Source organism: Poeciliopsis prolifica, unplaced genomic scaffold (genome assembly GCF_027474105.1).
Source record: "Poeciliopsis prolifica strain line A6 unplaced genomic scaffold, Auburn_PproV2 SCAFFOLD002, whole genome shotgun sequence".
In the NCBI taxonomy this organism is placed as follows: Eukaryota; Metazoa; Chordata; class Actinopteri; order Cyprinodontiformes; family Poeciliidae; genus Poeciliopsis; species Poeciliopsis prolifica.
Genome location: NW_026562377.1, coordinates 20,966,666 through 20,977,993, shown reverse-complemented (window position 1 = coordinate 20,977,993; position 11,328 = coordinate 20,966,666). Strand labels below are relative to the sequence as shown.

General features: G+C 40.8%; 1 protein-coding gene across 4 annotated transcripts in view; it reads right to left on the bottom strand.

Annotated features, from left to right (window-relative positions):
• The window catches only part of suco (SUN domain containing ossification factor), a 37,873-nt gene that overhangs the window by 1,973 nt on the left and 24,572 nt on the right, over positions 1-11,328 (bottom strand). For 3 of the 4 annotated variants that reach the window (XM_055044421.1, XM_055044438.1, XM_055044447.1), the window contains 10 exons: positions 10,214-10,305; positions 9,868-9,933; positions 8,754-8,837; positions 5,910-5,994; positions 4,020-5,366; positions 3,814-3,901; positions 3,618-3,722; positions 2,629-2,783; positions 2,320-2,411; positions 743-798 (listed from right to left, as the gene is read on the bottom strand). In XM_055044421.1, the coding sequence (XP_054900396.1) occupies positions 743-798; positions 2,320-2,411; positions 2,629-2,783; positions 3,618-3,722; positions 3,814-3,901; positions 4,020-5,366; positions 5,910-5,994; positions 8,754-8,837; positions 9,868-9,933; positions 10,214-10,305 (2,170 nt within the window). The remainder of the gene's footprint in view (positions 1-742; positions 799-2,319; positions 2,412-2,628; positions 2,784-3,617; positions 3,723-3,813; positions 3,902-4,019; positions 5,367-5,909; positions 5,995-8,753; positions 8,838-9,867; positions 9,934-10,213; positions 10,306-11,328) is intronic. The other variant, XM_055044430.1, reaches the window with a different exon arrangement.

Sequence of the window (11,328 nt, the reverse complement as noted above, 5' to 3'; positions counted from 1 at the left end):
TATCTGGTCTGTTGCTCATGGTATCAATGTGATAGATTTACTAGCAAACTGCCCCGACCTGAACCCAACGAAGAATCTATGGAGTACTGATAAGAAAATGATGCTTACTCACACCAGAGCAAACCATGCAGTTGAGCTAAAGGCTGCTATAAAAGCAATATGGTGCTTGTGTGACCCAACAAACCAATAAACAGAAACAAAAGCTTGAAATATCTCACTCTGTATATCAGATCTATACAATATGGACCTCACATTCACAGCATAATTACTGAAGCACAGTAATATTTTGATATTGCTCTAAATTACTGAGATGCACCTGTAATAATTACAATAATAATAATACAAGACCACATCAAAGTTTTTAGCGCTAGACACTGATGGCACACAAACTGGTCAGAGCATGAGGGGAATGTTTACCAGGGAATAAAGGGAGAATAGGTTCTGGAAAAAGATCATGTTAATAAAAATACTTGTGCTGTACTGTCAAATCTCTGCCTCCAGAAATGTGTGAGATGATTAAGATGTGAAGTAGCAATAATAGTGTCAGTATAGGAGGAGGTGTTTATGGACTGAAACTCAAGACATCACCGTATCCCTCAACTTGGCAACTCCAGGGACATTAGAGATCTGACCAGGAAGTGATTCCCTGCTTTACGTAACACACCCACTGTACACACCGACTGACACTAGAGAACACACAGCACTTATGTAAGGCGGCCGTCACGGCCGGCAGACACTGTACCTTTTTCTCTGGAGAAAACCTTAGAGGTTCTACAATGAACAAGTCATCTGGACCTACTGGGGAGGGGAGAGAGGGGCCAGGTTAATGATGGAATGGCAAACAGGAATACATACATGTAACAAGCATGAAATGACCTTGCAAGTAGTTTTCACTTGTAACAAAAGGTGAAAAAGAAAAAAAAACAACAACTACCTTCTGATTATAAATTACAAATGTGAGAAGGCGATAAGAAAAACTAATAATTAGAAAACAAATATATATTCTAACATCAAACTAACATTGTAGGAAATACAGACTCTGCTGGTTCAGTAGGCGTCACTACTTGCAAACAGCTAGCATGAGCCAGTGAAGCATCGTACTCTATTATTACACTCCTGAAGCCTGCATGTGGACAAGCTGGCAATGACAGCCGCGCCGCCTCAAGGGCGAGAGGCTCTCACTCACACACACAGCTGATCAGCAAAGGCCAGTAGGGGGCGGTGTACGGCGCCTTGTAAAACTGTTCATAACCACTGAAATTTTCCACATTCTGCTTTGACGTCTTAGAACCACCAACTTCAATGCGTTTCATTGGGAGTTTACGTACAGACAAACAAAAAGCAGTGGATCGATGTGAAGTGGAAGGAAGACGATACACTGCTTTCCAAGAGCTTGAAAACAAAAGTTTTTCTCAAAATTAATTGAGCTCAGTTCAATTAGCTGGACTGCATCTGTAAACAACTTCTGAAGTATTTTACAGAGACTGTGGATTGGAGTTATCCCTGTACTTTGACTAGACTCTTAAAATACAGAAATTGTAGCTTTGGCTGTAAGGTTTGGTTTCTTGTCCTCCTAGAAGGTGAACCTAAAACAAGGCCTCAGGTGGGTTTTTTTTGTTTTTTTTATTACAAAATTAGTTTAACTCTCAAGTTTTCAAGCAACTGACCTGGTTTTCCTATCACTGTTCAGTTAAGAGTTATGCTGGCACCACAAGGGCTTTCAGTGGAAATATTGAGTTTTGGGGCAATGTGGAAATGTTAGTTTTTCTAACTCGCACTGAACTTTCCCTGTACACCAAAAAGTGCAATTTTGTTATCTAACCAAAGCATTTTCCTCTCCATGTTTGCTACAAGCTATACAGGCAGCCCAGACAATACGACTTTTTATTATGTCACTCCATCCTGCAGGTATGTCCCACAAAATCAAAATCAATTCAGCAATGCCGTTTGGGGTTGTAATGTGAAAATCTTCAAAGAGGAATGAACATTTTTGCAAGGCGCCGCAGGTTAAAGCTTTCCATCTGTGGCTGTGTGTTGCCTCTTGGCTCTGACTGATATGAGCAAACAGCGAAAGGTTTTCCAAGTGAGAGATGGAGAAAATGAACAGAGTTTTGGAAATGCCTGGGCGCTGCAGCGCAGCGTTTAAAAGCAGCTGGCCTGAAATAGTCGTGACGAGTCTATGCAATGCGGTGACTGTGGTGTCAAGTATAATCGCCGCTTAGATTTCAGCGACAGAGACTAAAAGAGTAACAGTGGATGGACTTAAAAGAAAAAGGTAAGTTGAAGGAGAGACGTGTCGAGAGTGGCGAGGGATTTCACCTTCTGTTGATGAGAGCTGAAACGACTTGGAGCGGACAAGCGGGGAGGCGACCCTGTGTCTTAGACTCATATCGTCATAAGAAGAGAAACACCTGATGAGGGAAAACATGAATGACATTAATAAAAGATTATTAACTTTGCCACCACAGAATGGAAGAAGTCCAACATGTTCCAGGAATCCCTTAAAGATGTTGCATAACTACACCTCTGACAGGAGTTGAGTAATTCGAGGAGCTTCAAATGAGACGCATGCAGAGATAAAGTGTTACATTCACTGGAAGGGTGTCAGACAAAGAGGGCGAGGCAAACCTCTTGGGGCTGGGGTAGTGGTTGCTCTTGGGAAGGGGGTTGAAGTTGGCTTTAGGCTTGGGGGACGAACTGCGGCAGCACTGCAGACAAAGCAGGACGCCCAGCAACAGGCAGAGAACCAGAGAGAGCACCAGGTAGCTCTGACGGTCAGATACCTGTTGAGGAAATAATCGGTCAGAAAAATAAGAGGAAGAAATTAGATAAAAGTGATCAAACCACACAAAGAATTATGCATTTTGTGGAAAGGAGTGAAAAAAAAACGTTTGATTTAGGCAAGATGGGGAGTTTTCTGGGTGTGGTGTGCAAATTTAATAGAAAATCCGTTCTGAGAGATACCAGCTGCCTAACAATTAGCTGCTCTCGATTAATTTCCCATGCATTTAATCCATGTGGGCACCCTGTGGAGACAAATGACTTGTTGTCCAGATTTCTACTAGACAATGAGTCAGTAGATATTACAATAAATCTTAATCTATAATTGAATGTAAACTGCAGTAAAGCCAAGAAACAATTCATTGTTCTATTTTTTTAAATGTCAACCTGAGATGAGCAGAAAAGTATTACAACAGGTCTTATGAGCTTTGAATGTGAGGACCTTTGAGCTCACATAGACAGTGCTTTAATTTTCCTCCAAACCATCCTTCATCTTTATCATAAGGTGGTGGATGGTTTAAAGATGCACTAACATTTTTGAGGCAGCAACAAAATTGCTGAAGAAGTTAATACTGGTTTTGAGAGAAACGTGTCAGTGGACCTTAGTTTACTACATATGGATTTGCAAAGCCCACAACAGTCAGGATGCCCATGCTAGCAATATAGCTTTCCTTTTGCTCATATGTAACTTTTTGCAGAAGTACAACTTTGCATTTGTGCATATTTGGTTGTCTTTATAGAGAATACATCAATGGAGTGTGCCAATTGAGCTTCTTTTTTTGTTTCTTTCAAATGCATGCACGAAGATAGTGTGTCAACAATAGTGTGTTTGCTACCTCTCGTTGCAACTGGCTCACTGTAGCTGTAAGATTGAGCATCAGTTTGGTAACATCCTCCAACTGGTTCTGCAAAAGCTGGATGGAATCGGTCTGCTTCTGGTCCTGTATTCATTTACAGAACAGAACAGAAAGTTGTAAAGTAAGCATTAGCTAACGGGTCAAGTTGTTTCATGGTATTTGGGTTTCGTTTGACCTGCTCCTGAGCAATGCGGGAGGTATTCTGTAGCTTTATGATGGTCTTGTTAAAGGCTTTTTGCATCTCTTCCATCTGTTTACGATACCTGGAGAGAAGGAGAAAAACAAATGGCAATGTTTCATATGGTTCACAAAATATAAAAAATAAACTAATACTGCCGGATTTCAAAAGATTTTAAATTAAGGATTCCTGAAGAGTGTTACCTCTGACTCAGCTCCTCCAGGTATCTGCTGGACAGACTCATGTTCATCTCCAGAGCTTTGATCCTATTGTTCAGCCTCATGAACACGCTCTCCTTCTGACTGGAGCCGTGAACGGCGCCGCCTCCGTTCAGCAACATGCCGTTGCCGTTCAGCATTCCCCCCGTGTAATCTCCTCCGTTCTGCAGCTCCGCGTAGAAATCAGTCGCCGTTCGCTGAACGTTAGTGTTTAACAGTTCCTCCTCCACAGAGTCCTCAGTCTGATGGGGCTCTCCTGTCTGGGAGAGATTGCTCCGCTGTTCTGCCTGGACTTGAGGAGCATCTGTGCTCTGTTTTTGTTTGCTCCCACCTACATCAGTAGACGACTTTACCGAATCTGTGTGGCTGTCGGCTGCTGGGACGGCGGCTGGCAGCTCGGTAGGAGGGGGTAGAAGATTCTCTGGTCTTGATGCGGTAGGAAGAGAAAGTATGGGCTGCTCTTTGACAGGAGTCACAGAGAAAACAGAAGAGGCAGTCTCAGGAGACGGAACCTGTAGGGGAGGACTGACGGAAAGTGTTGATGCGGCGCTGATGGCCTGCTGCGTCTCTGGGATTGAGGCAGCTTGGAGGGGAGGAGTGGGGACGAGGTCCAGGGATTCGTCCTTTACAGGAGGCAACGGTTTCTCCTCGTGAGTGGGTGTGGGTTGCGTTAAGGTGCTGTGAGGGGCTGATGTACTGTGGGGAGGAATGGTGGCAGTTCTGCTGGGCTCCAGTAGCATGTCGTTTACTGGAGTATAAATATCAGATGGTTGAACTCCAAGTTGTAAATCAGTCTGTACCTCAGCAGAGGGATTCCCCTCGTTTACTTTATCCTGCAGCACCTCTGGATCTTTCTCCGTTAAAGGGAGGAGGGCTTCCTGGGTAGGCGATGGGACAGGGTTGGGTGGCCGTGTGTGTGTCAGGACAGGGATGCGGGGATGAGTGTGAGTGTGAAGCTGCCGCTTCCTGAGGCTGCGCAGGCGCTCCTTTGCCAGCCTGGCAGAGCACCAGCGGTGAAGCAGCTCCGGCAGCGTGGCCATGCAGGACAAAGACAGGGAGGACAGGGACGAGAAAGGACAGTATGCCTGACTCTCCCACTGGTTCCTGTCAGCATCCCTCCTTGCTTTCTCCTCACTCTTCTCCTCCTCTTCCTCCACCTCCTCCAGCAGCGTCACAGTCGACTGTTTTGGCTCCTCATCTTCGTCCTCCTCCACAAGTGTGACAATCTGTCTGTCTTCGCTGGATTCGGGTAACGAGGAGGAAGAACTGGAGTCACTAGAGGCGTTGGAGTCTTCCTCTGATGCAGGTTGTTCAGACTTTTCAGGGTCCAGACTGAAGGAAAAAAGAAAAACAGGCATTTAGACACAGAGTCTTGCAAAAGTATTTATGAATATTGTTGTTGACTATTGTTCTCTGAATAATACCACTTAGTCAAACCTTTTCTAACATTCAACACTATGAAATAAGTAATATGTGTTTAGCACCGATATCAAATCAGGTCAATATCTGTATTGGCAAATACTCAAATCTGCAATATTGACATCACATCTGAAGTGAGAAAAGTTTTAAAAGGACACCCCAATTTAAAACTTTAGGACATTTTATCTAATTTTATATGAGGTCAACACAAAGTTAGCATAAAGAGAAACAGAATTGGATACAAAATGTTTCACAATTAAGAAGTCTGTAGTGAGGCATCCATTTGTACTCAGCCTGCCTGACTCTGAAGTCAGATTGGATTAGGATCCTCTGTGATGCTAAATTTCTTCAAAGTCTTAGATTAGGCTAATTTAACATGCACTGGATTTAAGGGGTGTCAGAATCAAGAATAGAGAATACAACTGTGCACACGCTTATGTCTTTTGTTGCTCTTACCCTGCAGAGCCACGAGAGGCTTCAGATGAGACAACTTTCCCGTTTGTGCTCTCCTTCTTTTCACTCCTCTCCTCTGTTGTATTCCCTGCGATTTCAACAAGAAGACATCAATAAACAAACTAATAAAAAGACATAAACTAATAAAAAGACATATGCATCAGAACAATCAGTGAGTGAAAAAACATAATTCAGCAGTTGAATAATCGCCCCGCCTCCTTTGACAGCCGTTGGAGGTAGGCATATTGTACAGTATGCCAGGAGCCCCTGTTCCTTGTAAAAGAGAACCAGTTCAGACCAGTTTGAACTGAGCTCTCCTGCAGCCTGCCTCCAACTTTGTGGGTGTAAATTGGAATAAGGCTCTCTAGCTGTGAGGGGCCAGGAGTAACACATGCTCTTTTTAAAGCAAGGCAAAGAGAAATCTGCTCCACTTCTGTTGCTTTTGCAAACTGTTTTTCTAACTATTTTCGTACCAAATGGAAAAGTGTTATTTTTTACCCCCTCTTGAATATGATCGCAGTGGAGAAAATAAAGCTGAGTCATTCTCAGAAAGCTCTCCGTGTGGTAAACGGAGATACTAGAGGTTTTGGCGTCAGCCCTCCCACCCCCCGCGGTTCCAGCATAGCTGAGGATTCTGCCAATAAGCTGGAAACCGACAGCCAAAGTTCTGCTGAAATGCTGCTGAAGACCTCCAGTCAGAGGCAGAGTAAACATCTTGGTCCTTCAGCACACAGTCTGGCTTCACGTACACTCGCACCGGGAGAGGGGAAATGAAGTGACCCAGTTTTAAAAGGAGGTAATATAAACAATATGTGGAAAGACGGAACAGCTAGTGGTTACAGAGAGTGGAAGAAAGGCAGGAAATGACACACGCACACAAAAAAAAACAAAAAAAAAAAAACAAGACAAGTAGAGTGAACAAAAAGAGGAACTGTGCTGGTCTGTCTGACAGCTGAAGCATCTTTGAGGTTTAGCTGATTTCGCCACATTCGGCCTTGTGAAAACGTTATCACGGCTTTATTGCATTTCAGATGCTGTTGCCCAATTTAAGTTTTTAGATCACTGAAAAAATATGATTTATCTACAGTCTGGTTAAAAAAAAAACTGGTTTTACTAAGTTTTAAATCAATAAAAAAAAGTGTTTTTCAACCGAGGAAAAAGATCTGGACTTTGAGTCAGTCCAGGACAAATTTCTCAACTCTCACACAGTGTTTTCTTGATTTACTGGTATGCTGTGAGTAATTGACATGCTGCAGGGTCCCGATTCGCCTGAAGTTCACCTTTGTGACATGAAGCTGCGACATCTTTCTGGACGCCGGCGGCAGCTTGTTAGATCTCATCGTGTTCTCTCTTACTGTGTACAATTTTAAACATATTGTTTATTATTCATTATAATTTTGCATTACTGGAGTTTCTCAGTATTAACATTGATATCAAAGAACCCATGTCTGAATTTGTTAGAAAAAAAACCAAAACACTTTCATAGGATGTCCTATTTGTTTCTACATTAGTCACATCAAAAGCACAAATTTAAAGTTACTATAAAGGTAGTAATGATGAGAGTTTATCCATATGTAATACCAGTTTATTTCCTTCAGTGTCATCTGCAATTAATGTACTTTCACACAAACACTGAACTAAAGGTGTCAGGATGACACACTTTGATGCAATCGATTAATGAAAATCACTCAAATTGTCTCCCAACTTTCCTCTGCAGACGCATGCATGGACAGGCTGAATAATTTGCTGCTCTAAAGAACAAATACTTCATGACAGTTAAAGCTCTTTGGATGGCTCTTCCTAAACGATGGGGCAGAAAGTCACCAACGCAGAAAGGACAGACTGACTCATATCGACAAATCTGTTTTACTTCAGGTTTTACCGATTACTGCAGCCAGCGGAGGAGTGGCTGCTCAACAAAAGGATCAATTTCAGAGGCCCGGTTTTCAAATAGAAAAGAGGCTGACTCAGTACAGATGACAGATTCAACCAAAACTTAATCCTTTCATTATATTGTAAGACATAATGTAAGTGCTTGACGCTCACTGAAATGCTTCAACAAGTACATTACATTTAAATGAGGCATCTAAGAGTGTATGAACACAGATTACCAACAGGCATACATTTCCAGTTTCCTTCTTTACTTTGAATATGACATTTCAGGTGTTGGCTCCATGTGGCTTTTTGTGTAAAGATTATGACACACTGACCCATTTATGAAAATAAAAGAAAAAGAAAATCATTAATTTAAGTCCAACAGAATGTCAAGGAGTTGTTAGATAATTCCCTTAGATACATAAAAACATTTGTACTTTCATGGACAGACAACTCAAAATAAAGTACAACTTTTTTTTGTAGATGCATTTCCTGAAAATACTTATATTTAAGAATGCAAACTGAGATAACATGGCCCACTGATGTATAAAAATACAATTCTTAAGTAGTTTTACTTGTATGACAACCAGAATTAAGGGCAGGACTTTACTGTGGCTTCTGAAGCCTTAACAAACCTAGAAAAAATATCCAATACCGCTAGAATCTTTTTCTAATAGATGCTTAAAAATGCTACAATTGTTTATGAGTAATAGCAGCATTAGTGTCTTTGTCTCAAGTCTATTTTGGGTGTTTTGTTATATTAAAAAAGTCTCAACATTAGTACTTTGGTGCACAAACAAAAAAAACTTGAATGTTTTAACATCATAAAATTGAAACAGCCTCAAATGCGGTGAAGATGAAATGTCTGTTAGGTTGTATAGATTGGGGTTGGCTTTCTGCTGAGGACTTTAACGTGTAAAATGTGAAGAAACCAGACGGACATCAATATTTCAGAGAGTGAACAGCAAGTACCTCCTATTTCTGCTCCTCCCTCTATTTCTGGCTTGCCACCAAGGACGTTAGCAGCAATGTTGTTCACCATGTTGAGGATTGCATCTGAAGAACAGAAACAAACACACTTCACTTAATCTGAACGTGACTCCTAACGTGCAGCAGCCTGAGGTTAAAAACACTATGGCATCAACCGCCGTTTTGTTTTCGTTTGTTTCCCCCCCACACACACAAAATCCTGAAAGTTTTGTCTGTTATTTCCATTTTTCCAACTTCTCTACCACTTGTGCGCTTTGATTTTTTCCCTCCAAAGCTCTATTGCTTCCAATAGAGCAAGAGAAAACAAAATGCCGTGCTGATGTGTTTACTGGTTTATGGTCAGAGTGTTTGGGAGGGATCCTCCAGTCCTACATTGGCTAATTCAGGATGCAGAAAAACAAAAGTGTATTTTTGGAGTGGCATGTTGTGTTTAAATGAAGTGATAAAAAGCAAACAGCTAAGTTTTATGCAGCCAAAGAAACCCAGCATATGGATTTCTTATGCTGGCTAAAATATTAATAAAACATTCAACGTTGCTACCAGAGGAATAAATTTAACCTGACTGAGCTCATTAAGTTAGGGCCATTTGCCTGAACTTTATGAAACCACAGCTGCTCGTAAAGGTTTCATAGCCTTTCATTGAAAGACAATAAAAAATAACAGCGAAAACAAATATTTATACAAAACAAAGAGCAATTATGCCTCTTATGTTGCAGCAAAAAGTTCAGACTTCTGGAGGTTAAAGTGTTAAACCACTAATGAACTGCAACATTTATGATGAGGCAATATAAACATTACAATACAACTACAGAAAGGAAAGCATTCAACCTTTGAAAAATCAATAATTTTACATATTTGAATACTGAGTTTTTATACACTTATTTTTTTTCTTTTTTAACTTTAGATATATATTAAAACAATCATAACCATCTCACAACATTGCACAATAGTTTTTCCACAATGTTTCAACAACCTTATAGTGGGTGTTAGATATTCACTGCATCTATAGACATTTGGTCTTTAGACAGTAAAGTGATAACATATGCAAATATGAACATAAGGCTTTGTGTGCGTGTGTGTGCATGTATATACATACTGGTTGCTGAACCAAGCAGGTTTTTAGAGACCTTTTCTTCTGACGGTTGATAGCCAGGAGGGTAGTCTGCACGCAAATACAAGATACGTCAACAAAGTGGGCACAAACATCAAGGCTGAAATAACAGAATTTGAAAATGAAAGGAACAAACAGATATAGAGAACATGTGGTCTAAATGTGATGTGGTTTTATAAGCAGCAGGCACTGGACAACTAAATTAAAAAGTAAATTTACTTTAGACTTTTTTCTTTGGAATTCAATTATTTAAAGCTTGCAGCTGCAAGCGATGGATAATCAGACATGTCTAGCTGATTACATCTCCTTTGACTGCAGTTCTGCATCTCACCGTAGTCTTCGTCCAGATACTCCAGCCTCTCTGAGGGATACTGGGAATCTGCTATCTCCTCATACTCCTCCACCATGCTGGTGCCAAACACCCTACACAACAAGAGTAATACGTTACAAAAATAGCCTTCATTATTATTATAATATCCAACATAACAAAATCCACTGAATTTACTAGCATTTTATGTTCCAGGTGATTAGAAATTCATCCATAATTGCAAAGTAGAAGAATTCCACTTTTCAAACTTTTTTTTTGCCTATAAACACCTGAAGAGTTAGATAAGTTTACCAACTTTAAACAGCTGGAGCCAAAGATTATTACTGATCCTGAAAGCTCAGTCAGATCAGAGCAGGGTCTGTGAATTGTTTTCAAGTCTAATCACAAATTTTCTTCCAATGCTGATGCCTTCGTGAACACCTGGATTTATAACCCAGATTAAATTGCACCCAGATGAACCCTGCAGTGTTAGGTGACCAACCGAGAGTACTGGTCCCACTGGGTTTTCTTTACGGTTATCAGAGCTGAATGAGCCTCGTGCATGGCACACATCTCAGATTTTAATTGAAATGCAATAAATTTTGTGACTGCAACAAGTTTGCTTTGTGCATGGAAAAGGTTAATGTTTAAGTTTATTTTGGAGGGTAAAAGTAAATGCAAAACCTCACTTCAGAGATCGGGCTTTGATAACATGCCATAAAAACATTATTTTTCCTACACTGCATGCTTGCATATATAAAAGATGTGGGTTTAATGGCCATTTTAACCCTGAACGTGCAAAAACTTCCTTACACGGACCAACATGCGTTTCTGAAAAACTAAAGCCATCATTCTGAGTGTAAGAAGAGCTCAACTGTACTGTGAAACACACAATGCAGGAAGTGAATTTCACTAGATGGCTATACTTTGCATATGGTTAATCTACTGTACAAGAGAAGGATATGAAAAGAAAACCCCTTAAAACTGACAAGCACAGAGAGAGCGTTAGGTCGTTAAACTGGTTCCTAAACATCTTCCCCACTCAAGTATTATAGAAAACGGTTTTTTTTAATATGGCAAATATTGCCACTTAAAAGGTTGCGGTGTGAAGTTTGAAGTACAACAGCCTGAGGGATAAA